The sequence below is a fragment of the Terrapene carolina genome, unplaced genomic scaffold, assembly GCF_002925995.2.
Source record: "Terrapene carolina triunguis isolate 2854851 unplaced genomic scaffold, T_m_triunguis-2.0 Scaffold89, whole genome shotgun sequence".
Taxonomy (NCBI): Eukaryota; Metazoa; Chordata; order Testudines; family Emydidae; genus Terrapene; species Terrapene triunguis.
The window spans coordinates 25,594,657-25,622,224 of record NW_020664440.1 but is presented as its reverse complement, the minus strand read 5'-3'; the positions used below and the strand labels follow the sequence as shown (position 1 = coordinate 25,622,224).

Sequence of the window (27,568 nt, the reverse complement as noted above, 5' to 3'; positions counted from 1 at the left end):
GAAACTTGAATGTTGGCTCTCATATTTATTTTATGACTCTGTTCACCATAGCAACCTTTATGTTTCCTTCTGACAGGAACATTTTGCATGCAGTTCTAAAAATCTGTTCTCAGCCTAATGCATTCTTGACTGAGATACTTTGGTTACTGCAAAATATGTAGTAGCCCAGTAAAACAATTATATGAACAAAAGAAGATTTAGTATTTATCCCTGCAAAAAGCATGTGCAAATTTCTTCTGAGGTGAGGCATATCATCACCCTCTTAATACTTGCATTGAAATCTTAACATCAGATGACTGGATTTATTGCCTCCTCTATGCACATAACTCTCCATAATGTCAATAGGAGTTACATGGGTCTAGGGAGAGGAGAATAAACTTCTATGTTGTAAAAGTAAGTTGTCAAGAGAAGCTTGAAGCAGCTGAATAAGTGGAATCCTAAGTAGGAAGACTAAAGAGAGTCTTAAAAAAATCTGTGCTAAACCCTGACAGTGAGTTTGACATTTCTTTCTTTGTGTACCCAAACTCTCATGGACTTCGGTGGGAGCCATGGCATGCATATTCAAGCAATGTAGAAATATCCCCATAGTTTGTTCATAGGAAGAAGTAAACCCATATTTTGTACGAAACCCATTTTTCAAGCATTTGAATTTATTGTATTTTCTGCCCCCATAATCAGTTTACACAGCATTGTACATATCCTGTGGTAAATATTGATGCAGCTACTGTACACTGGAGTATCTCTGCAAAATCGAACCCCCACAATCTCAGGACAGATGGGTTTTAACTTTACTGGCAGAAAAAAGGGTAGTGGCTGCTTTAAGCCCCCCCCCCCCTTTGGGAGGGAGTGGCCAGTTGGGGATTGGAAGGCATCACTTGAACTGGTGGGAAGGCTGGTGGAACTTAGGTAAGCCATTGGCCCCTGTGCACCTGAGAGAGGGTATATAACCTTATTTCTCCAGCCTGAGCCCCCTCTCCCACCCGGATTAGCAGCTCCCATCTTCCGGCACCTGGGACTACCGTTTTTGGTCTACTGTGGACATTGAACTAGTTGTCTTTTTTAGGACTTGAAAGGAATTTTACCCTCACCACCAGATTGGCTAGGGTGGGCTAGGATTTTTCGCCTTCCCCATAGCAGTTCAGAGACCCTTTGGGATAGGTCAAGAAATAAGGTTCAAGATATCACAGTTTAGCAAGTGGCATGTGTCCTTTGCAGGTACTAATCCAATGGGGGCATCTGCTTCCCTGATAAAACTAGAATTGGAAGTTGATTATGGGGGAGGTATCCCCTACAGAAGCTGGGGAGGGTAGTGGGGCTCCTAACATCTGATAGTGTGGAGAAAACAATGGGAAGTGGGGTCCCAGCAACAGGCTAGGGACCAGCTGTGAAGGGGTTCGGGGCTGATGGCTGCCCTTCCTCAGGTGGAAACTATTAAGGAAGGAATCATGACCTGCACTGTATGAATTATTGCCAGATTGTTCCCAGATGAGTTAATAAAGTTGCAGCCTAATTAAACCACATCCCTTGCATTTTGCCTTTCCATGTGTCCGGGACAGTGTCCCTGCAGTTTCCAGCAGTAACACATTAGCTTAAACACTGACATTGTTCAGGATACTGTACCCCAGTGAATCCATAGTTCACCTCCTCTGAGAGATACTAGGGTCGGACTTCCATACCATCTTGTTTTCTTTTTCAGAAAGGCCTTTCATTTTTTAAATTCAGGTGATACAATAAGGAATATACTTTTTGGACTGTGTTACATAAATGAATGCTACAATCAGAATGACATATGGTGAACTTTTGATAAGTCCATCATTGTGAGAGGTTAACAAGAGATTGTTTAGATTGTGTTGGTAATCGTTGTGAGTCAGCCCTAAAACAGATGTGAAAAATTGGAGGGATTTAGAATTTTCTTTGACCAAAAGGACAGAATATAGTGAAACATGACAAAATAATCAGTATAACATGCTTAAAACAAGACCTTTGAAACATTAGCTGGCAGTTGCCTGTTGTATGGCTTATTCTCCACAGCCCCAATTCAGCAAAGCATCCCTATTCAAGACAGCACTTAACATTATTGACTTAAATAGGACTTAAGCACATGCTTAGTTTGTGTTTAAATACTTTCGGGAACCAGGACCCTCAAAGGGGATAGAACAGCTTAGCCAATGGATATGATTTATGCTTTTCTGCTGGTGTCACTAAATCAATTACTTACCCTGCATGCCACCGTATTTCACATCACTGCTAGAAGTTCTGCTTCCCAATGCAAAATTTCTGACACAGGTGTCCAGTGTCAAATGCTACTAGTCCACATTGTGACTTTTACAGCATAAGCTAGTCATAATGTAGTCAAACTGCATCTACAACCCCATGTTTATGAATTTTCCAGAGAGAATCGCATTCTTATATGCTAACCATTTGGTAACAAATGGGTTGGTAACAAATGGTTTGCCTAGGCTCCAATTCAGCAAATCATTTCAACACACGGAACACACAAGTCCCTCAAGTCAGTAAGACTTTAAGCACAGTTCTAAAGTTATGTATGTGCTTAAATGCTTGGCTGCATAGGGATGGACTTCTGAAGTGGGGGTCTTACAGTGCAGAAACCAAGGTGTTAATTTTTGAATAATTTTACTTAAAGGTACAATAGAACCTCAGAGTTATGAACACCTCAGGACTGGAGGTTGTTCGTAACTTTGAACAAAACGTTATGGTTGTTCTTTAAAAAGTTTAAAACTGAACATTGACTTAATATAGCTTTGAAACTTTACCATGCAGAAGAAAAATGCTGCTTTCCCCCCTCCTTTTTTTTTTAATAGTTAACACTTAACACGATACTGTACTGTATTTGCTGTTCTTCTCCCCTCCCCCCCGCCCCCCATTGCTGCCTGATTGTGTACTTCCGGTTCCAAATGAAGTATGTGGTTGACTGGTCAGTTTGTAACTCTGGTGTTTGTAACTCTGAGGTTCTACTGCAGTATGAAAGTGCTTGCAACACTGATAGTGTCACATTAACAGTGATTATAAAATAATGATATTTTCCTGTCTCTCTAGTGACAGAAATCAGATTTTTGGGGGGTCTCCAGATAATTGTGAACATAATTTGGATAAATTTAGTGTTCCTCCTTCAGTATGGTTCCTGCAAATGGAAGCCTGATTTTGGGTTCCAGAGGTCTGATATTCAAAAGGATCTGTGTTGTTTTAGCAGCTTTTCCTTTCGTATGTCTTGACTTCTTGGTTTATTGCAAAGGAAAGTAAATTGAATATTATTATTAATTATTTGTATTACTGTAGCACCTAGTAGCCAAATTCATGGACCAGAACCCCATTATGCTAGGTGCTGTACAACCACAGAACAAAATATAGGATGTAGAATGTAACTGTGAAGTCTAGAATGTATTCTAATAACTAGTGAGTTGATCAAATATGCCTTTTTATCTCTAGGATTTGGAACCAGTGTTAAATCATTTGTAACATCATAGCATGAGGAAGTTGCGCAAATCCAAGCAATACATCTTTTCCAGAATCAAGTTATATGTTTGAATTTGCTATGGGTGCCCAGTTTATTCATTATATTACAGAGAAATTGAATGCAAGAGTGCCAGCTCTGGAAAATATATCAGAATTAAAATTGTCCTGACTGGGTAAACCACCATGGGAATTTGCTGTGGAAGATATCACTCATAGAAATCCCTTTGACAGAAGTTTCCATTTAAAAATAGAATGTTGTTCACAAGGAATCAAGTTAACATTGAAAATGGCTAAAGAACAATGTATGAACCCCTAGAATAATTATTTCTTAAATGATGCCAATAAAATAAAAAGTTTTGAAACCTAAGTGCTTTCTAGGGAAAAGAAGAATGAAGGACAGATTGAAAAGGAAGCCTGCAAGGACACTGTCAAATAATTCTTTATCACAGGCCTGCAAGCCTAGAGCTGTAGAAGAGCTCTGAAAAAGCACTTAAGAGTTAATGTTGTAGGTTAATGCTGCAATCAACGATCAAGTCCTGTGAATTCACATGCCTAAGGAACAGTGGTGATAGGGTGCAACTTCAGCATAACCCTAACTTCCCAAGATTAGCCATATCCAGCTGTTCTCTACACTATAAGGTAAAAAGATCGGTAAAATTTATATAAGGAAGGAATGTGGCCAATATCTGGTGCCCGCTTCACCACTTGGAAAGAAGTTATACCTTTAACTCTAACAGGCACACAATATATTTGAGATGACTTTATTTCTTGATTTCTCTTGTGTACAAGTGTGATTGGTTCATTCAATTGACATTTCAGACCAAGCCCATTGGTACTACAACTAAAAAAATACGAACTAGAGTTTTAATGAAATGACTTCTCCAGGAAGATACTGCAGGTGCTGAACGATGCCACTGATTAGATAGAAACTGCATCCTGAGATTTTTCCTTCGCTTGCCATGGGATGCTCCCAAAGCAGTGATAAGGAGCAGAGCTATCTCAGTAACACTGATGAATAAACAATTAGCAAATCAACAACTTCAGGCTCAGCTGGAAAAAAATATAGAATTGTGTCTTGGGTCATAACACTATGGGAAACCTTATGAGAATTGAGAAATAAATTTAATTTGAACAAATCAGAGTATGCAATTAGAACACATTAAGTTTTTATTAGGAGAAAGTCAACACATCTGATAATGCATTAGCCTGGCTATTAAAAAAAAATAAAAATCTGAGAACTGAAACCTCTTCAGGGATCGATGTCCATACTACCAAAGAAACACAGTCTGAATTTTTTGAGCCTTTATCAAAAACATACCAGTCTGAACAAAAATAGTATGTCTCACAAATAAAGTCTCTTACTTTGATTTTATCTATCTTGTCCACTCAAGAAACTTAAAATAAAAAAATCATATACATGGAGGTAGGATTGACAATCAAAACACTGACTTTAGGTAAAGTGGTAGGTGTGGATGTATTCTGTATCAAATCCTGTGAAAACTTTTCAGAAAAACTGACGCCTGTGTTGCCTTAGGTATATAATCATATTTTGATTGCTAACTCTCCCTACTTGATGAATCATTGTAATCCCAAAGGAGGGAAGGCCAGTTGATGATTGTAAAAACTACAGACCAATCTCCATCTTTAATGCAGATGTAAAAATCCTGGCTCAGATAATTGAAACCTAACTGGATATGGTCATGAATGAACTGATTCACAGAAATCAGGCCAGATTTGTGAATAGCCATCATGGTTTGGACAATATGAGAAAGTTGTTGAATTTACTTCAATCTGTCTGGTTGAAACCTCAACAACATTTAATAATCTCTCTCAGTCATGAGAAGGTCTTTCAGGAAGTAAAGATTCATATCTTCGACATTCCAACTCAGAAGAGGAACAAAACATGGATGCCTCCTAAACATGGATGCCTTTACATTCAGCCTCCTTCTGGGACTGCTGACATGTTGAATCAGGTTAGTTCTCTACTGAGATCATTAAAATTGGAGAAGTGGAACACAAAGTTGCTTTATATGCAGAATATAGCCTGCTATTCTTTTCCAAACCAGCCCAGTGTGTTCCATATGTACTGTGGGTAATTATGGCATGTGGAAAAATATCTACGTAACAAATCAATATGCCAAAATAATTAACAACGGGTTTTGGAGCAGACCCTCAGAAAATAGAGAAAACAATTGCCATATGCCCTTTGTCTGTAGTTACAGACATCTTTAGATACCAAGAGATTCAGCTGTCTTCCACTAGTATTTCTGTTTCATGTAAATTATCTCCCTTTTCTTCAGAAAAAGAACAACTGCCTCATGCACTAGAAAGATCTTGTTATTAGCTTGCTGAAGAGAATGAATGTGATCAAGATTGTTATTCTTCCCAATATTATCTGTCTTGCAACTATTCTCCATATTTGCCTATCAAACAATTTCACAGTTTTCTTGAGAAGCTTGATCTTTTTGTTACCTACTTTTATTTGGGAAGATTGGAACCCTCTGGTAAAATGGTCTATCCTGTTGGCCTCAAAAAAGATATAAAAAGAATTAGCACTCCCTAATTTTAAAGTGTGTTACTAGGCCTCCCTACTACATTAAAAAAAAAAAATACTGTCATAGTCCACCAAGCCAGGATCATTGGATCCAAATGGAGAGCAATCTTCTAAATGTGCAGCATTTATAATGTGAACCACTCAATATCATCACCCTTAACCCAGATCAGTTTAGTTGACCATCGTTTTGCAGGTCTGGCCTTTAGAGTCTGGAAAAGAATGAGAGGGGAAAAAGCCACTATCTTGGACTCCATCTCACCTTTCAACTCCTATAGATGATATATTCAGGGAAATAAAGACTATAAGCCCATTTGATTATTGTACTCATCAGTCTGGGCTTATGGAAGTTGCTTCATGTTTTTCAAACTACTGTTTATTGAAAACATGATAAAAATACATTTTTGCACCCTGTATCATCTGAGGACAACTTACAAACATTGCCTAATCATTTACAGAAATGCAGGTCAAGCATCGAATTGGAATATATTTCCAGGTAAAATGCAGTAAATATCAGTTAGGCAATTATTCTTCTGAGTGGTCACCTTTGTCACTCATGGCTATACCCTAAAATTATCTCCTTGGCGGGGGAGGATTTTTATTTATTTATATCTGACACTTAAATTATCAAAGTTCAGCCTACCTTTAGATCTTGCCAGTTACTTATAGGTGTTAATTATGCTATTGCCCATAAGTGAAAAAAGTGCCCACAAGTGGGGTGGGGGGAACCTAACTCCTACAGTTTCTGATTGAGTCCAATGACTGAGAAATGTGGTGGTGCTTGAAAAACATTTCACAGTTAAATAGTACAGAACTGTTTTAAAGATACTAAGCCATATTCTCCATTGCCTTGGTTTTTGTGAAGATATTTACACTTTGAAGAGTGGTGTAGTGAATGAAGGTATATGATTTGCTGTAGTTTTACACTCCCCTTACACAATCTTTGGTTACTGTGAAGCCTGACCCCTCTTCTTTGTTCAAGATGCGGAAGTCAGTTATTTACACCAAAATCAAACCTAGTTTATGTTATTAGATTTAAAATTGTGGGTTGTGGCCAATTTAGTATTCCCTTTGTGACTTTTAATATGTAAGTTTACAACTTTGCCACTTATGGAAATTGGACCATAAATAGGTTATAATAGGATATACTTAATTTATTTACTGATGGGAATAAGTGTTTCTAGTTTCATATTGGAAGAAATGTAAGACTTGTGGAGTGTTTTTTGTTTTAGTGGTTTATAAGTTAAACAATGTTAATATGATTTAAAAGGCAATGAGAGCAACTAGCAAAGAAAAAGCATACAGAATATCCTTTTGGATATTGTTCTGTGAAGGGAAAACTCCAGTGAGCTCTTTAATGCACAGAATTCATGTCTGTGATAGTCATTATTCATTGATTCCAAGGTCAGAAGAGATCACTGTAATCATCTAGTCTGATCTCCTATGAAACACATGCCATAGAACTTCCCCCAAAATAATTTCTACTGTTAAAAAATTATGTCTTACGTACCCCAGGGAAGTTGTGAAGTGACAGTTTTTCTATTCAGCTGAACTCTCCTATTAAACAACAACCTCGGACAAAGCAAGAACAGTTAAATTTTCTCCATACTTTTTTTTCTTTTCTCTCAGGTATTTGTTTATCTTATCTTTTATAAAATTCAGTCCTGCGACACTGTGGTCCTACTGCATCATGGACATATAAATGAATATATACTATTCAATAGGATCCTGAAAGTCTAACCTCTTAGAAAAAAGGAACTTGTTGAAAAATGTTTTACAATTTATTTTCTTTGTATTCTCCGTGTTTTCAATACCTTTTAAAATGATTTAGAAGATGAACCATTTCTCTTTGGAATTTTTCTTTTTATCATACTTTGATTTTTTTTTCTTTTTCTCTTTCATGTAGTTCTGATGGATTTTGGCTTTAACGTGATTGTTTTGTGCACTAGCACAATCAGTGATGCTCACTGAATATAAGAAATAGAAGGCAAACTCCCATAAGTCTGGGCAGCAGTTAAGCACCTTTGAAAATTCTTAATTACTGGTTATCTGTAGCTGCAGAGCCAGCAAAGGGAACACAAACCAGTGTTTTGTATTGCTTTCAACTAATCAGGGGCTATTGGTTTTTTTACAATTTTTCTCTTGTCACAAAGTATTGGAAAAATGTTCATTTAAACAAATGTATTTTACAATCTCCAGGGCATTTCTTAATGATTTTAAAGCAAATACAAATTTTGGCCTACAATATTTTACTGTTAATTTGTTGGCTGTAATTAAATGTAGAAAAATGGTTTAAGCTGGTAACATGCAACAAATTCTCGTGGAAAATTCTTGGCCAAGGAAGTGGTGTAATCTAAACATCAACAGATGTATGCAAAGAGAAGGAATAATAATATTAATCTTTCATGCCCAAGCTAGATAAAGGTAATACATTAAAAAAAAGCCAATCATTGGTGCATTACAAAGACTGTTAATATGAAAACCAAGAGTAAAGTAGATGATTTCCCAAACTATTTCACAGTTAGATAGTAAGCTAATGAGTCTGCTGGCATTGCCAACATCAAAGTATTTTGTAAGGTTTTAAATAATAGGGTTGCTGTCAGGATTAAACTAAGAAGTTTTTTGTTTATTTTTTTAAAAAGTTAACTATTACTAGTAAGGTCTTTATCACAAGAGTAGTTTTTTTCCAGAGGAGTAGTCAGTGGAAATATTCCTGTGATGAAAATTACTTGTACATGTGGTTGCATGGCAGGACCTTGAGATAATTAACTCTAAAAGAATCTTAAAAATCTAATTATCTTTTCATCACACATGCTCTTAGTTCAATCTCTGCTGATCTTGCATCATCAAAGTCAATGGGAGCATAACTACTCCCTCTGCACTTCACTCAGCATTGACAATGAAAATAGATTAGTCAATTTCACCTTTTTACAGTCTTTGGTCAATCAAGTATATCAACTTCACAGTCAATATAATGTATGAGTTTTCATGCAGTAATGATATAATGTTTGAGTTGCAAATATTGTAAAGGAATAGTCAAATCAAAATTTTAAAACACTCTTTGAAACTTTTAAAAAAGTACATGAAAATATTATTAGGGGATTTTAATGCCTTTCACCTGTAACACTTACATGTTTTGCCTAAACTCATGCATTGCTTTTAAATATTCAAGGCTTCCCCTATTTACTGTGGTTAACTGTCTATGTGAAAGCATTTCCATTATTCTGGGAAATGTAAAACTAAAATTCACCACTATCTGTTGTATTGCAGAAAGACTAGGTAGGTGAGATAATATCTTTTATTGGACTAACTTTTGTTGGTGTAGGAGACACGTTTTGAGCTTCACAGAGCTTTTCCTTAGGTCTGGGGAAAATAACCAGAGTGTCTGAACTAAATACAAGGTGGGATAGATTGTTAAACATAAGGCAGGGGTTCTCAAACTGGGGGTTGGCACCCCTCAGGGGGTCGCAAGGTTATTACATGGGGGGTTGCGAGCTGTCAGCCTCCACCTCAAACCCTGCTTTGCCTCCTGCATTTATAATGATGTTAAATATATTTTAAAGTGTTTTTAATTTATAAGGGGGGGTTGCACTCAGAGGCTTGCTATGTGAAAGGGATCACCAGTACAAAAGTTTGAGAACCACTGGCATAAGGGTTTCACACATACTGTGGGAGACCACTTACAATGAAGTGGGCAATTAAGGGTTAGCAGGCAGTAGGGTGTATTGCAAATTGTCGTAATGAGCATGAAATCAGTGTCTGTTAAATCCATGGGTTTTTTATTGTCCAGGAGAGTTATGAATTTAAGTTCCCAGCCTTGTCTTTTGAAGGAGTTATGCAAATTTCCTTTGAGAATGAGAACTGAGCAGAAAGCAGTCATCTGATAATGGCTAGGCAGGTGATGAGTTGCGATTGCTGCTCCTGATTGGCTAACATTTTGCACTTCCTATTATGTTTGAAGTTTTTTTTACTTCACTACTCAACCCAGTCTTATTGTTTGTCTCATATACCTGTTATGTCTTGTATTTTAGACTGTAAGCTCCTAGAAGCAGGGACTTTCATTTACTATATGCTTATACAGAACCCAGCACAATAGGGCTCTGTTTTGGTTGGATTTGTAAGCAGCATAGATGTTCAATACGACTAATAATACAAATTAAGCTTGAGAATAAGTAGACAAAACATGTTATGGCTCCAAAGGCATTTTGTTCTCCTGCATTTCATTAATTGCTCTGTATTGTAAACTTTATTTTATAAATTCAATACTTCAGGAATTTGAAAGAAAATATTAAAAACAGAGTACCACATTGTGCTCTCCTGTGGAAATACCCACTCGGGTCCCAGGAAACTTCATGAGGTGAACCTTTCAGAGTTTGTTCCAATCACTATTACCTCTATTGAGTCTTCTTCATAGGCAGCCAATGGCAACATGACTTGTGAGGCAGCTACACTGCCAAGCAAGAGACAGGAAGGCTTTTCATTTAGCACTGAGGGTATGTCTGTGCTGCAATTAAACACCTGCAGCTGGGGCATGTCAGCTGACTCGGGTTCACGGGGCTGTTTAATTGCAGTCTAGACTTTCAGGCTTGGGCTGGATCCTGGGCTTTGAGACCCTGCAAGAAGGGAGGGTCCCAGAGCCTGGCCTCCACCCCAAGCCTGAACCTCTGCACCATAATTAGAAAGCCTCGTAGCCCGAACCCTGTGCGCCTGAGTCAGCTGACATGGGCCAGCTGCAGGTGTTTAATTGCAGTGTAAACATACACAGAGAGGCTAGTCTTCCTTACAGAAGTTACAGGGTGTTGGGAGCAGCCTTCCCTGGCTTCCACAGATTTGGACTCCAAGTACTTTCTCCAAAGAGCATCATTAACACTTGCACAAAAATTCTGCAGGATCCAGAGGAAAGCATGCTGCAGAATGAAGATGCTGCCTACTCCTCCTCTTCTGCCCTTCAGAATCCCAACCCAATGGAGTTGGTGGGGGGCGGGGCAGAGGGGCTTCTAAGAGGTGTCTTTTGTTAATGTATTAATTTGCCTGAAAGGTATAAGGCATGGCAAATTTTGAAGCTGTATTGCGATTATTTTTATATGTTGAATGTAGTGAGAGAACAATATTAATAAGTCCTTCGAAAATTATTCTTCAGTGTTGTATGAAAAAATGCTGACACTGAAAACAAATAGAAATAGAGGCTGCTTTTAAGATAGGGTCTGGGAGAAAACAATTTAAGGTAGATGCAAGTAGAATAGAAACTGCTACAATATGCTTTTGAGAGTCAGGAAAAGATCATGTAGTTTATTGAAACACTGCTTTTTTGGCAGTATGTGAGCAAACCACAGGAATCAGAAGTACCCAATGGGTTTTACACAGAGACATGCAGTTGTTAGAGTCTGCAATAATAGGTCAGATCAGTAGACTAGTACTGTTACCGTTAGGAAAAGTATTTGTTTCCTATGGCTTTCCAGAAAGAATGATGTCAGGCAAAGAGACTTAGTTTATTGGAAAGGAATTTGTAACAGTTATTAAACTGAATAATGTGAATTGTTCACACAGAGTATCTTGTAACAGCCAAGCTTCAAACCAGCATCAGAATGAAGATTTATCTGGATTTCACAAAGGCTGATTTTTCAAGGAAAAGGCCCTGGTCCTGAACTTAGTGACTCTGGCTGAAAAGTAACAAAGTACCAGCCCAGCAAAGTCTAATGGAAAATAACCCTCATTTGATGACTCTGATATATTCTTAATCCAAATTTTGACTTCTAATCCTTCAAAGGATAAACAAAGCAAACAGATATTCCTCAATTTACAGGAAGGCTGTAACAGGGAATTGATAAATCACCCTGAGCATCTGAATTACATATATGGGGCCTGACTCTGCAAACCTTAACTCATGAGAATAATCCCAATGAAGTAAATAGGACTGCTTGTATGAGTAATGGTTTACAAGCTCTAGTCCACAGTTTTATATGGTGATTGCTACTAGAAAATTCCTCATCTCTTTTCTATGTAAATGTAACTCTCTAAATAAATGTCTCATATGGCAAAAGGCTTGACCAAACAGGCAAAACCCATATATGGTAGAAAGGATAGGATCATTTAAGAGTTAATTCCAGTTCTGAAATCAGTTAATCAAAAACCTCTTTAAATACTGTAAAGAAAACGATTAAATTGTATCTATTTCATTTAATGAAGCAAACTGGATCTGACACAGTTGAACTTCCTAGGTGCTTGGAATCCAGATCTAAGTTTTTTTTTTTTGTTTTTTTTTTAAAGCCCATTTCTGCTGAACATTAGTTAGTTAGTGGGCATAATGCTGATTTTTCTTATTTAGTTTTCATCTGATCCAGAAGTCAGGATTTCTGAAATGATGTTGCTGTTGGTGAGTAGTCAACATTCTCCAGTGATATGATGTCATTCCTTCAAATACCGTTTTGGAGGGAAGTATGTACAAGGCAGATGATTATGAAAATATCCAAAATGGCAATGTCCAATGATTCAGACAAACCTTAGAGCTCCGAAGGTCTCTGTTTTAGGGTACGACTCTCTGTTTAGTGCATCTATCATTGTAGTTGGATTAGTCTGAGCCACTGGTAGAAATGATGCTCTTTATTAGTATGTTAGTTACCAAGAAAGAATAGCATAGAAAGAGTAGTTGCAAAGCAAAAGCAGCACCATAAACAGAAATTTAAATGTTCATGTTTCAACATCCTCCTTTTGTCTGTAAAAAGAGACACTTCATGAAAAAAGAAGCATTTCCACCCATGAGTCAAATGGTTAATCAAATGAGAGAATAATAAGTAGATATCTGTTCAGAAAGGCCCAAGGCAGTTCTAACTTGCATTCTGGCTGTTTAAGCAGGACTTAATTATGGGAATTTATTTTACAATTAATCAAACATCTGTAATACCTATAGCAAGTTGTGCATAGCATACTATATAAGCTGTTACTCAAATACAAACACTTTCTTAAAGAAGTACACATATATCCTCTAATTTGATCATCTTTTGCATTGTGTTAAAGATTTCATACCTGTATCTATTACTCTTTTCTTAGGTTGGTGGTGTTTTGTGTTTTGAATTAATTTATAAAAATAGAGATCTGGTGGTTGCCTTTATAATTCAAGGTGTGGAGTAGGAGTCACGTGACAGTTCTCTTTAGTGCCAGCATGTGCACTGGAGGCAGAGGATACAGGTGAGAAATGAGCACCAGGCAAAATTCTGGATGGGAACTCTTTTGTCATCTGTTATAATTCTGGAGCACTGGTAGGGGTCTATTAACTCAGTATAGATTCTGAAGTCCTTTTGTGCTTTGGTCTTTGTTCACCTACATGTTTCTGTGCTCACCTGATATCTATAAAAGCAGCAATTCCTACTGGAAGTAGAAATGTTTCTAAGAAGGTGGATTCAGCACAGGGTTGGATTTACTATCAGTGATGAGAATTTCTGTTTAGAGTTTGAAAAAGATAAAAGGAAAGGATTGAAAAGGAAGTTAGTGTAGTGTTTTGTACCTCTTTATGGTCTACATTCCTGACTCCTGTGTACCACCAGCAGGGTGGTTTATTTTCTGGAGCTACAACAAAACCCAGTGGCTGATCTTTAATGAACAAGGTACATGATATGTAATGGAGTTTACAGACTGCTCCTCATACCGTATACATGAATTATTGCTCACTGCATATACGATGGACATATTTAGGGATAAATGATAATCAACGCACACACATTGTCTTCAGGTAATATGGCGATATTTTTTTCTGTTGGGATGAGGGTATTACTAATGGTACTCAGTTTATACACAACTTCCACAATGAAATCATTAAATGTCCACAAAGAGAATTTCTACCTTAACTAGAACCCTTTATGTTTCATTTTAAACATGGCCTCAATTTACAAGGAAACAGCTTTGTGATATAGATACACACACACACAAATGCACACAGTATATTTGTGTCTCTATACATGCATACATATATAGACATACTATATAATCATGTATAGATCCATACACACACACATTTTTATAAGCACACGGTATGTTTATCATTTTACAGTAATTTTGTATTACTTATCTGTTTTTTCTCATTACATATATCATGGATATTGAAATTCTCAGTTTAAGTGCGATGAGCCCATCTTACTTTGTATTCATCATACTAAGTGAACAATAAAGAGCAGGTTCAGTCCTTTATAAAACCAGAAAGATTGAATTTAAAACTTCAACTTTCCTCATGATGAATTATATTTGTGTACAGGAAGATGGAACTTCACAATTCAAGTGTGATACCATATCTATTGGGAAAATGGTCCTTGTCCTAGCACTGTGGTATTTTAACAAGTTGCATGGTGCTTGTGATACCTAACAGAGAAGCTGTCAAATCATAATAAACCTTCTGTTAATGTAGCCCCATGTTTATACAGAAAGTGGAATTAATTGGCATTGTAAATTTAATTTCTATAGTTGCTTCCCGTTGTTCTTTGTTTTCTTTTTATTACTTTTCTGATTTTATTAATAAACTAGCTGTCACATTTCAAACTAATTCAACATATAATGATTGCTTGTTCTGTTTTGTTGTTTTCCAGCTCCCTCAGGCTCAAAAGGTAAACTACTTTCAATCAAATCTTAATCATTCAAAGAAATCACCAGCGCTTCATGTTTCCACAGTGTTGTGAATATGGTACAGTGGCAATCAGTGAAATGGTTCACCATGTCAATGCTCCACTGAAATGGAGCAGCAAGTAACACAGCTGACATCAAAGCCGTGCATTGTGAGCAGCTGAACCACCTGCTGAGAGCTGCAATTCAAACACAATGTAACAGCTAATTGAACAAAATGGACAAGCAGTGACCTGCTACTTGAGCACAACAGGGGAGCCATTTTGTCAGCGATTGGAAAATAATAGGCAAACATCAAATTGACATGATTAGCCCAAGTGAACCATCCATGGGCCCTTGCGTTCTCTGCTGGAAGGGCAATGAAACCCATGGCCTTTCACTGGTCCCCATTGTATTGTCTATCAAAAAGCCTCTTGATACATCTAACATAATTTGTCCAAGTAAATTTCATACAGTGTGCTCTTGTTCTTGTACAGCTTCCGCACTGATATGGTATGATACCAGAGTCACCATTGCATGTCAAGATATCACGATGATTGTGACAAAAACATATCGCTTGATGCCTGTTGCATCATTCTTGTATAGTTCACAAATATAATCAAAACTTCAAGAAAATACAATAATCACCAAATTTAGGATATTATTTTGTGGTTTAGGTGCAATATTATAAGATCAAAGAGTTTAACAGACTTACCTTGAATTGAAGTTCATAACGCACTTTCAGTATGAAAAGTTATTATAACTAATAATCTTGGGTGAAGATGTGAATTCAGTTCTAAATGAGAGATACAGAACAAATGCTCTTTTTAATGAAAAGTCTGTTCAGAACGAATGGACATCCAGAAGCCTGCAAATCTGTAAAAGATTGCTTAATGTGTTTGAATTTATTTCTGTATGATACCATATAAATTTGAGATATCCTTATTCAGGGATTTCAAAAAATCACATTTCCAGCCCCCCCGATAACATGCTGTCAGGTGACAATGGGTTACATTCGCAGTGTGTTTTTATTCTCTCACAGTGATGGCAAAATGCACATTGGGGACCGAGTGTGACATATGGTGAAAAATAGGAAATACATCGTTTTGGAAAATTGATGGTTTGAAGAATACTTTGTTTTTAGCTTCCTGGATAAGTGGTAGGAATCAGAGTGCCTAACTTCAGCTACAGTACAGGCTTTTTGTTTTCACCCTTTTGTCTAAGAGTGTCTGTGAAATGTTTCTCTAACAATCTGAACACAGAAGAAAGAGGGGTTACAAGAAGCTGGTTCATAAATACATATCCCCTTCGAGCTATTAAAAATGTTTGGCAGATTGTGTCATGTGATTTTGGGTCATGTGTCCTGATGTGCTACAATGTTGAAGAATCAAATAATGTTCCACCAGAAATTACTATTGTTCCAGGTCAGTAAAAACTACAACCAGCTTACATACAAGACCTCAAAAGCCATTTTTCAGTGTGTTACCCGTAAAACAGATTATTGCAGAATTAAAGCCATATGCATTTTTTGCTAGACTGTGCCCTACTTTCAGGGAAAGGGGGAGGGGGAAGAGGACAGTTACAAATAATCCATGAGGGCTTTTGATATGTCACCTACCAGGTAAGAATATGGTATTTTTAAAATATAGCTTGGTTAACTTTAGAAAGATTATAGGCTTTACTGCGAGATATACTTGTTCCTCATTCTGTACTGGCTGTATAACTTGTGGCAGTCCTTGCCAGTTCCCTAATAAGCTCACAATGAGGCTTTATATTTCTGATTTGTGTAGTAATATCATACCAGTCTTGCCCCCACTATCATGGTTCTTTCCCCAGTTCCCAAATTCACCTGAGTCCAATCTCTCAGCTACTCTCTTGGACCTTTTGCTGCTCTCTTGCACTTTGCAGCACTCTGTACATAAAGGTTACTTTTTTGACTCAAAATGTATCTTTCATGCTGCTCCTCCCAAGCCTATCACCTGCCGGTTCTTCCACTGGCTGAACCTCAGCAGATGTCTGGTATCATATCAGAATTCCTCTGGTACCCTCATTCTAATTTACCATGCTGCAAATGGAAGCCTAATGGGTCAGTTGAGGGGTGCATCTGCAAGCTTAGTTTTTATGACTCTGACCAGCAGCTTGCTGCAGCTCTGTATCAAGCAATGCAAAGTTGCTTGTTGGCTAAAGTAAGTCATGATGTGAAATTTCAGATGTAAATAAGGCTTTGTGGGTAACTAATTCGGGTGCTTTTTTCCCATTACATGCAAGACAAGAAAATGTTTAATATCCAGAATTCTTTTTAGCAAATCAAGTCATGGTGAGCACGTTCCATATCAGGGAAGCCCTTGCTGTTTGCAGGGTGAAGGGGAGAAGTACAGGACTGATGCACATCTTTATGAATGACTTAGTCCCTAGTGCACATGTTCTCCCATATGATGACTGAACTTGTACATGGTTTTTGTTGGAATCTGTGTATACTCTGTGAATGTTTTCTCTATAAACATTTCAAACAGTCACCTCTCTCTAAACATGCTCACTTTAATCTTTTGATGATCTAAAATAAAAATGTACCACCCAAGTTTACCTTTAGCATTTTACACTCATTGTAAGTCTCTTGTCAACTTTATAAAATCTTTTGGGTCTTTTTGTGTGTAACAACTTTTGGAGACAGTAAGTGTTTAGTCATTGTTCTATAGCCATTAACTACCCCCTTTGAAGCTTGATATATTTTAGTTTGTCTGTGGGAATGAAATACAAATCAAAACCTAGTGTGTAAATTACTGTGCTATGCACTGTGAAACTAATTATTGTGAATTCAAAACTGGACTGGAGGTGACATGAAGTGGTTGCAGTTTAAATCATCTATTTACTGTACCGTGATATTTGTCTTTACCAAGATTTTTGTGGTTTTCCCTAAAATGGGAATGGAAAATACCACAAATACAGTAATAAACTTAACTGTTGTAGGTAGTAAAGGTTCTCTTTTTAATATTGGCCAACAAAAAAGGAGAAAGAGGTGTGGCTAGAGTGATCCATCAGAGAACACTCCAAAGAATGCAAATAACAATAATTTAAAATAAATCTATAATGTAATCATTTTGCCAAATTTCAAATGTTTTCAGTTATGGATTTCAAAAAATTCTTGGGCCAAATGTTTGTATGGAGGGGAAATGGCATTTTTCTCAAATCCAGTTAAAGGGAACTGCAGCTTTCAACTAGTTTTGAACAGCAATTGATTCACTTGGGCTTCATAGAATAGCAAAAAGCTATTCCTCTTTAATAGCCCAACAGGGTGTTTTGTTTCCTGTTAGAAATAGCTTTACTTGCTTTCTTGAACAGAAACAGCGGGGTTCAAGATCTGTTGTCCTACTCTTGCTGTGATATTTTGTTCTACTTAACTTATATGAAGAGGCAGAAGTGTATGAATTAGACACAAAAATGGAGGTAGCTACTTATAAGAACACATAAAGGTTTTTTAAAAATCATCTAGGGTTTTTTAATCTATTTTCACATAAAAGGAATTGTGTCTCCTTCAAATGTTTTTTTTTTTAAATGTCTGGTGATGTTTGTTTCCCAAAGTTCCTGACAGCTTTCTTTTTTCTTTTTGTGTTATCCTTTAACTTGTGTAAGTAGAGTTTTGCCCTCTTTTATCTTGGTGCTATCATGTTTCAGCAATTTTGGAACATCATTTATCATTCCTCGCCTCATTTACCTTTTTATACTTTGAAGTGTTGAAGCTGTCACTGGGAATAGAAAATTGAAAATTTGCAACGATGCTATTTTCACTGAAATGAATGACTAGCAATTTTAGCATTTTTATTAAAATTATAAAAGTGAAATTGAATCAAATTAAATACAAAAGAATCATTCAGTAAATATTTACATTTGACCCTGGTTTATTGTTAATTTGATTTTCCCTTTTTCTTATTCTGCATGGGGGCTAATTGGTTTCACCTTTATAATCTCAGATATATATAGGAGGCACCATAGTGGCTCTGTAGTAAGTCTACATTTAGATTTGTACTTAAAACAAGAATAAATTGTTGAATTTAGTCTTCAACTTTACCACACATTCTTCAGGGGTTGATTAATTTTCAATCATATTTTTGTGGTCAGTGATTTAGTAACTTTGACTGAGTAAAGATTTAAAAATTAGCCATTTTTGACATTCTCTCCATAGCTCCTGTCACTAAAGAACTACGATCTCTCCAGACTTCACACACACAGATTTCCCTAACATCCCAGGTCACAATTTAAATGTAAACACAAAAGAGCTATTACCCTTTTCCATAATAGTCTATATAATACAACAAAAAAGCCAGTGGCACTGTCACGTTTCACTAGCTACCTCTGTTCTCTGATGCTCCCAGCTTGTATCGGAATCTCTGCGCAGCATGTACAAGCAAGATAATCAAGGAGGCAGGCTGAGCCATAAGAGGATAGGGAAGTGGAGGAGATAGGGGGCTGCAGATTTGGGAAAGGGTTAGGTGAAAGTAGGGCAGTTCCGGGGCTAGAGGTGGAGGGAAGCTGAGTGCTTCTACACCAAGGCATCAACCTTTAAATGTCTCCTATGGGGTTGCTGCCAGGTACTGCTGAGGCAATAACACTTTGGGGAGCCCTTCTAGCATGGATAGTGGTGAGAGAGTTTACTGAGCTCCTATGACACCCCAGTTCCACCTCACTCAAGGCCCTCCAGCACACCTCCATGATACCCCTAGTCATGTTCCCATGCTTCCCTCACATGGCTGCTCAGCCATAGGGGGTACATCAGAGCAGAGCTTCCCTTTCTTTCTCTCTAGGATCCCCTAACTCAAGCTCCCCATCTTCCCACATATACAGGTCAAATTCCCATATGCTGCTCCCCACACTTCCCCACTCCCTCCCATGCCCATATAGCCCATGTCCCCTGCAGAAGCCTGCTTCCCCCATAGTCCCTTTCCCACTATACTATCCCCAGCCTTCCATTCCTGTTTTACTTTTGATATGTATTGCATTCATACCCAGTTTCACAGCCTTAACTCCAACTTCATACTTTCCCCTCTAGAAGTAAGATACTATAGACTTTTGGTATACGCGTGTTTGTAGATAATGTCATTTAACCTTGTTGAAGTCAGAGTTCAAGTTGTGTGTTTCATTGTGATTGTGAGGAATTGAATTGAGACGTGGTTTCTTATATGTTGGGATTGAAAAGAATGTTATTGTAGAGTACATGAGTTTAAGAGTGTGTTTTGGTGGTAATCCATGTGGGTCCACGTTGGTGTGAAGATGAATCTTGATTTCCTGAATTTTTAGTTGTTGTGTGGAAAAGGAATACACTTGAGCAGCCATTTGCACAACTTTTAATTTAACCAAGTTTTTCCTTGTATGGGATACATATCAATGCATGCATATTGTTCATCTTCAATGTAAGGCTCTCCATTAGAAGGCTATGCCAACTGGTACAAAAATACTACAATAGACTTCTTGCACAATAAGAGTGCACTTCAATTGTAAGCAGGTATTCTTCTCAAACCCATTAAATCCTGTGCTCCTAGAAGTGGTCTTTTATAATAACAGGAGGCAAGTTACCTGATAATGATCTTAAGCATCTCTTTAATGATAGTAATTGTTGCAAGAAATAGTTATTTTTGCCCTGTTATAAAAAGCTCTATAACATGGAAAATGAAAGCTGGATAGGAGCAGCATAGTATCAGTTAGGGTCTGAACTATATTATCTTTTGCTTTGGGCTTTATGGATGTATTCTGTAAGTCATTTGAACAGAGAACAGATATTTTGTTATTACAAGTCTAATAACTCATATACATGAGTGCAAGTAAAAAGTCCCTCAAAAATTAAAACTTTTGAGAAAAGTGGGTGGAAAATATTCTGAAAATACTGATGTAGCTTATGGTTTCCTCAAAAACAAGTTATAAATTCTGAAAAATACTAAACAACGAGCAATACATCTTTAAGATCTGATTTCCGTCCGCCCCCTTCTGAGGTCTAATTATACTTTATTTAAAAAAAAAAAACAGGATTACCCCTTCAAAGTTCCTTTTCATTTAAATTATTTGTATATTGTTTACTTCATATTCTTTTAATCATTAATAATAATTAGGAAATGTACATGTCTTGTGAAATAGAAAAATACCCCTTCAGAATAGCAGTTAAAATGAAACAGTACTGTGTCTTCCTTTTGAAAATCAAAGGAACATGTGAAAAAAATCTGGACTTTGTTATTGTCCTTAACTTAATTGTTCTCACATCCCAAAAGACAGGCACACACCCTCCCCCTCCATTTCTAATGGGCAGATTTATTATAACTGTTATACATACCATATTATTCTCATTAATGTGTTATCAGCAACAACTACAAACAGTGGCAGTTTTAGGTCAGAATTTGGGGCAAGACAGGGCATCCCTCCTTGGCTATACATGCACAAGGAAAGTGCTCTGCTTCAGGTGCAGGGATCATTCCTGAACTCCTACTACTGTATTGGAGACTGCTGATGGAAATGGGGCTAGGGAAGCTGTGACATTTTGGACTCCATCCAGACCAGTAAAGGGTTCCATCATCAACTGCTCTATAACTTCAGGGGGCCTTTGTGCTGCATAGCTATGGTTCAATTCTGACATTAGCCTCCCCACAAGCATAAGGCCTCACCTTGTTTCTCACCAGCCTATTTACACTTCTCAGGGTGACGCCAATAGCCCTTCCAAGTTCTTAATTACCAGACACTCAAACCTTTCTGGTTTGTCACCCCCAAAGGTGTGAAACCAGCCCTCCAGTTATCAGCTAACTTGGGGCTTGGCTACACTTGCGAGTTAGAGTGCATTAAAGCGCTGTAACTCATGATCCGTCCACACTGGCAAGGCACTTAGAGCGCTCTGACTCCGTGGCTAGAGCGCTCCTGGTACTCCATCTCAGTGAGAAGCATAATGCTTGGTGCGCCTCGGGTGAAATGCCCGGGCATCACTGTGAACGAGGTGTTGCTCTGATTGGCCTCCGGAAATGTCCCATAATCCCCTTAAGTCAAGTGGCCATTTTTGTCATTGTTTTGGAATCGCTGCAGGAATGCGGATATCAAAGCAAACCATTACTGTGGAATGCTGTGTGTGAGAGAGAGAGGCGGGGGGTGGGAGGTTTGCTGCTGTCTGAACTTACAAGACAGCATGCTGACATGCTCTCAGCCCCCCCAAAACCCACTCTCTCTCCCCCCACATACACACAACACACTCCCTGTCACACTCCACCCCACTCCACCCCCATTTGAAAAGCATGTTGCAGACACTTGCATGCTGGGATAGCTACCACAATGCACTGCTCTCTGTGGCCGCTGCAAATGTGGCCACACCAGTGCGCTTGCAGCTGTCAGTGTGGACAGACTGCAGCGCTTTCCCTACTGCGCTGTAGGAAGGCTGGTTTAACTCAAAGCACTCTACATTTGCAAGTGTAGCCATACTGTTGGTTTCACCCTACAAAGTGTAACTAGGCTGGTGAGACCTTATGCTTGTGGGCAGGCTATTGCTATCAGGGAATTGAACCATAGCTGCACAGCATAAAGGCCCTCTGAAGTTACAGGGCAGGCAGTGACGGAACTTTTTCCTGGTCTGGGTGGACCTCAAAACATCACAGAGGCAAAGGAGAAAAAGAATGTGGCACTTAAAACTGTAAATCCAGTATATCTAAGTGTATTATTTCGCAGTCATAATACTTTTGCTATAGTTAGGTAGAACAGGTTTAGCGATTTATCTGAGAGAATAAGCCAGGGAAATTCTCCTCTCTAAACTGTGTGTCTTGGTTCTAAGCATTCAATGACTTCTAAGCCAAGGAATGCATTTTTCATCCTTCCCCTTTTTAATTTTTGGGGCTTGTATTATTATTTCCTAAGTATATTATGATACACTACTTAATTAGGGCCACAGCTTCAAGGCCCTTGTATAGCTTTCCCCCCAAAATGCCACCATAAATATCTAGATTAGAATAGCCTTCTAGAAGAAGCCAACTATTACTAGTTCTGCTTCACCCATAACCTTCAAGGAGATTATTTTTATGTAGAAGTGATAAAATAACTTAAAAAAACCCCAGGATCCACATAAAAAACAAAGATACATTTTTCTGCAGTGACCTTTTTAAATTATTCTGCTTTCTAACAATCATCCAAACTAGCCTAGCTATTATGGGACCAAAATATGCCTGAGATAGTTGGTCTATTGTAAAACCACCACATCTTTGTTTATGTGCTTTAGGATTAGGTATAGCAAACCAGTGTAAAATAAATAACAACCAATGCTAAACTTCACCCAGAACTTTAAACGAACTGAACGCAGGCCCTGAAGTGTATATTTTCTTACTATACCCCAGTAATTCTTAGTTTCAGTCAGAAACTGAAACACCATGAGTTAAGCTAGGAGTATGGTACAATATACCTGACCCGGCCAAAACCAAGAAATATTGGATGTCTTGTGAAATTTCCAGTGCCAGACATGAGAGAGTTTAAGATAAGCATCTGAATGTGTGGACAGAAGAGGTCCTCCCAGTCTTTGCGGTTTGCCCATCACTACTTAAAGCAGAATCTAGATCTGTTCTCCCAATCAACTATTTCCATTATATGTGGACCATCTTTGTGTAGATATATGCACATTTCCCCTTTATTTAATTCTTACTGAATCAAAATCCCAACCAATTCTTCCTACACAGGATTTAAATGAAGGGTGATCCTTCTATCTTCTCAAGTATTATCAAATGAACACACACCAGAATGCCTCACAATTTCTAAGCTAATTGGCCAGTGTAACAGAGTGGTGGGATTCTTCTCTTGACCTGCTCTTTTAGCAAATGTTAGAACACTCCTTAAAGTTGCAGAAATTTGGCTGACTCATTGTGGCAGGTGTGACTTGTTCATTTTCCCTGTGATTTAAGTGAGATGGGAATGGCCTGCTGGGAGGAGAGAAATAATGGAGTAAAGGGAGATCCTGGATGGAAACCAGGCTTGAGGAAGAAACTGAGATTTGTTGTTGCTTTTGAGTTACTAATAAAGCCAAACCCCAGGAAGAATTTTGTTACTAACCCTGGGCCTGTGTGCTCTGTTGAGGTTGAAGTAGGAACTCAGCCCATTCACATGTAATACCAAAACAGGAAAACTGAAGAAGTCCCGGAATAGCTGGCAGAACAGCAGCTGCAGCAGCAGCAAACTCAGACTCCAGTCCTACCACATGGGTCAAAAAAGATGCTCACTCACAAATATAGGGCAAGTCCTCTTATTGTTCTGTTCACATAGAAAACTGGAATGCAGGGAAAAAAAACTTGTTCCTGCGTACATTCCAACTCTTGAGAGAGATGTAGTGTGCCAGAGGTTAGGAGCTCCCAAACACCCAGCAGCTGTACTGTGGATGTGCTGCTAGAAGGGAGGATGGTATCCAGCCTAGTGGATTGCTGCATATTAATATGGGAGAGCTTAGTCAGAACCAAACCGCAGCTACTGAGGGCCAAACCCATTCAGGTCAGTTTGTCTATGGGCACTCAGACATATCCCTTGACTCATGTCTTCATGTAAGGGAGCAGCCAGGCCAACTCTGATAGGGTATGTGCTTTTTACCCTGCCTAGTAGGACAGAGAAGGTTCTTGAGGTCTTCGGGACAGTTAGCACATAGGCTGAATGTTTGTTATTTTTCATTTACCTATAAAATTGAACCCTCAGGAAAGGGTTTGATTTGGAGACTATCTTAGGACCTATGCTCTGAGAACAGGGATGGGGCCGAATCTGTTCCCACTCGTCTCTCTTCCTTTAAAATAAAATCCTATGGAATATTCGGAATACCTTCATCTTTCTGTCCGTTAATTTCTCTGTTAAGTAAGTGGGCATGCATAAATCATAGGGAGTTTTCTAAATTATTACCGGAGACATCAGTTAGGGTGCAGATGTTGCGATATGTAATCAAAATAAATATGCCACAGATCTGTTTGATTTCTTTTAGTACTGCCTGAAGCTCATGGTAGTGGATCAAAAGGAGACTACAAACTTTGGGTCATTCCCGGAAATACCGTCCAACATTTTTCTTCTTATTACATTCGATGGTTACTGAACAAAACAGTCCCATGTTCCGGCATATAAAGCAGCTTCTCAAATAAAACTTCTTAATGCAACTCTTAGCATAATAAAAAACAGTGTTTGCTGTTTTTTAAACATATTTTATAATACTAGTGGAGAAACTACTGGTTATTTCAGCAGTGAGGGGTGTTGTTTAGTTACACTATTGTGGTTTTTAGCATAAAGAATAGGATCCTAAATATTCATAGACTTTAAAAATATTACCTTACTTCTTGGTACTTTACTAGGAACCTTTCTCTCTGCATCCATTTGCTGTTCCTTCCCTTTAAAATTCCTCATGTCCTTCAGGAAAGGAATTTTTTTTTTAATTCAGGAACTCCTTGTTATTCTGTGGACTTCAGGCTGCAGGTGAGAAAATAACCTATAGGGAAAGAGGAGTTTTAAAGGGCAGAACTCCTTTTTAGAGCCATATTTCATATAAGCAGAGACTGATCCTGGACCATGTAAGATGCAGATGACCTACTGCACCTGTGTGGAGCTCTGCTGAAGTCATACTCCAAATGGGTGGAAGAGTCTGTCAACGAGCTACACATGGCAGGATACAGGGATCAGATGTATGTAAATATTTCTTGCCCTCTTTCAAGGAAATCATTTGATCTCTATGATACCTCAAGGAGGGCCAGAGCAGAGAATGTGTTCCTTTCATTATTTTTCTGTAAATTGTTAGTAGTATCCTTCCATTTGACCTGTCATTTCAGGAAAGCAATTTCTACTTAGGGATCTCCTAAATCAAAATGATCCAGTAATTATTGTCCACTTGGCTAACAATGAATTGAGTCCAGTATTGACTAAAGTCTCTGACAGTGCCTTAAAAATAACTCTTGAATTTACAGCTTTTGTATACATCAGTTTCTGTCTATTTTCTTCTCTCCAGAATCAAGTAGGTTAGAAATAGGGGTGGAGTTCACATCCATTTCTGGAGCCAGTGAATAAATTCTTTGGAAATGGAAGAAAATTATGAAAAGCTTATCAGCTCTACCTAGAACACAGTTCTATTTTAACTGCTGCATAGCTGCCCTCACTATCTGCTAGAATTGATCAAATATTATTCAGTGGATAGTTTGTCAACTAAATTTTGCCACTATTCGTTAAAACAAAAAAGTATGCCAGAATTTCCAAAAGGACCTACGGTAGTTAGGGGTCCAATCCCCAGTTAGGGTCAATGGGATTTGAGTACCAAATGTCCGAGGCCCTTTGAAAGTTCCAGCTACCCTCTGGGAACAGCTGCAAAATTTGACATTTTTTTTACATTATGGAACCAGCTTTACTGATTACATGAATGACTCTGAAATTTGATTTCTTGACCCCATTTCTCCTCATTTTACTAACCAGTTGTGGGGCTCTCAGCATCTTGCATCCCGCTGATTTGCCTAACCTTCTAACTGTTCAAAAGCATTTGAGTTATGCTTGTTTTGTCACTTAATTTTATAGCAAAAATATTGTACTCTAAAATGTTTTTGAAAACACGTCAAAGCACATACCTTTCTCTCAGCTCACATCTGTCTCCGTATCCTCAAGTGTTTGAGCTTGCCAGTGGAATTTGTGTTTTACTCATTGCCAACTGTTTCTTTTCTTACATATTTTTTTTATTTGAAGTATACCTAGTTGAAGGAAATCAAAATGTAGTAATTCATATGCTGCCAAATAATAAGAGACAGAACTTCAATGTCACTCTGAGCCTATGTATGTTAACTTACATAGTGCCCCAGGTAAAGAATAAGCATAGCACAGAGGTTTTCAAACTGTGGGGCGCATCCCCCTAAGAGGGCATGGAGGAATGTTCAGGGGAGTGAGCGGCAATGCTAGGTGGCTCGTGCCAGCTACACGAGGCAGGGCCCAGGCCATCCCCCATGGGGGCGGGAAGGGAGTGCCACCTCCACCCTCTGATTCACCTCACCAGGTCACCCAGCCTGTGGGTCAGTGACAACATCCACCAGGGCAGCATCGATTTCCACTCCCGGCAGCCTCAGAGCCTATAGCTGGCTCCACCCTCAGAGACCATCGCACGAGCCTTCCCCCACCCTGACAACCTGAGGGGGGAGGGGCAGAGGGGCAGGTATTAGCCCTGCCCTAGTGGTTCAGCCTGGCTGCCAGGTAGAAGCAGCCCACTGCTGAGAAAGCCTTGGCTGTGCCATTGGTAAGTATCTGTATTCGAAACGTACAGGTGTAGATAATATAATTAAAGTTGTGTTAAGGTCTCTGTTAGGTTTATGAGTATGCTATCAAGCATACTTTTGCATGTGTCTATTTTTGTCTGGGTTGTGGGGGGGGGGGGGGGGGTGCAACCAAAAATTATAACTGAAAGGGAGGGCTCAGCTCAAAAAGTTTGCAAACCACTGGCATAGTGACTAATCAGAGAAACTAGGATTAAGAAGCAGATTGGTCCTGAGTATCTAGACTCCAAAGTCTGAAAAGGCCTAATTCAGCATTGAAAAATGAGTAAAGCGGTTGAACTAATAGAGGAAGTTCAGGAAGATGAAGGGTCTATTTGGAGATGTGAACCAGGAGAAAAAGCCAGGTGTTGGAGGAAGAAAGAGTTTTTATACCTGATAATTTGGGTTGAGATTTTAAGTTTTTGGTGGGCCTAGGGCCTTTTTTCTCTTCTTTGTAAATAAAGTTTGGTCAGTGAGCAACATTTTGCATTAATTTTTTAAAGGCCATGCACACAATGAAGGAAAATGTGGGCTTGCATTTGTGCAGATGTACCTGTCATATCCTGTAAACATGCAAACCTTACTGATTCTAAGCTCAGTAGTCCCAAACCAAATGGGATTTATTATATACATATTTAAACATTGAATTATCACAATTTATAACATATAGACCATTATAATATTACAAAATACAATAATGGCCAGTATATAT

The 27,568-nt window shown here is 38.3% G+C and overlaps 1 protein-coding gene across 1 annotated transcript in view; it reads left to right on the top strand.

The window, feature by feature from the left end:
• The window catches only part of CACNA2D3 (calcium voltage-gated channel auxiliary subunit alpha2delta 3), a 734,667-nt gene that overhangs the window by 526,282 nt on the left and 180,817 nt on the right, over window positions 1–27,568 (top strand). Inside the window, exon 14 of the mRNA XM_024221093.3 lies at window positions 14,599–14,616. Coding sequence (XP_024076861.2) covers window positions 14,599–14,616 — 18 coding nt within the window. The remainder of the gene's footprint in view (window positions 1–14,598; window positions 14,617–27,568) is intronic.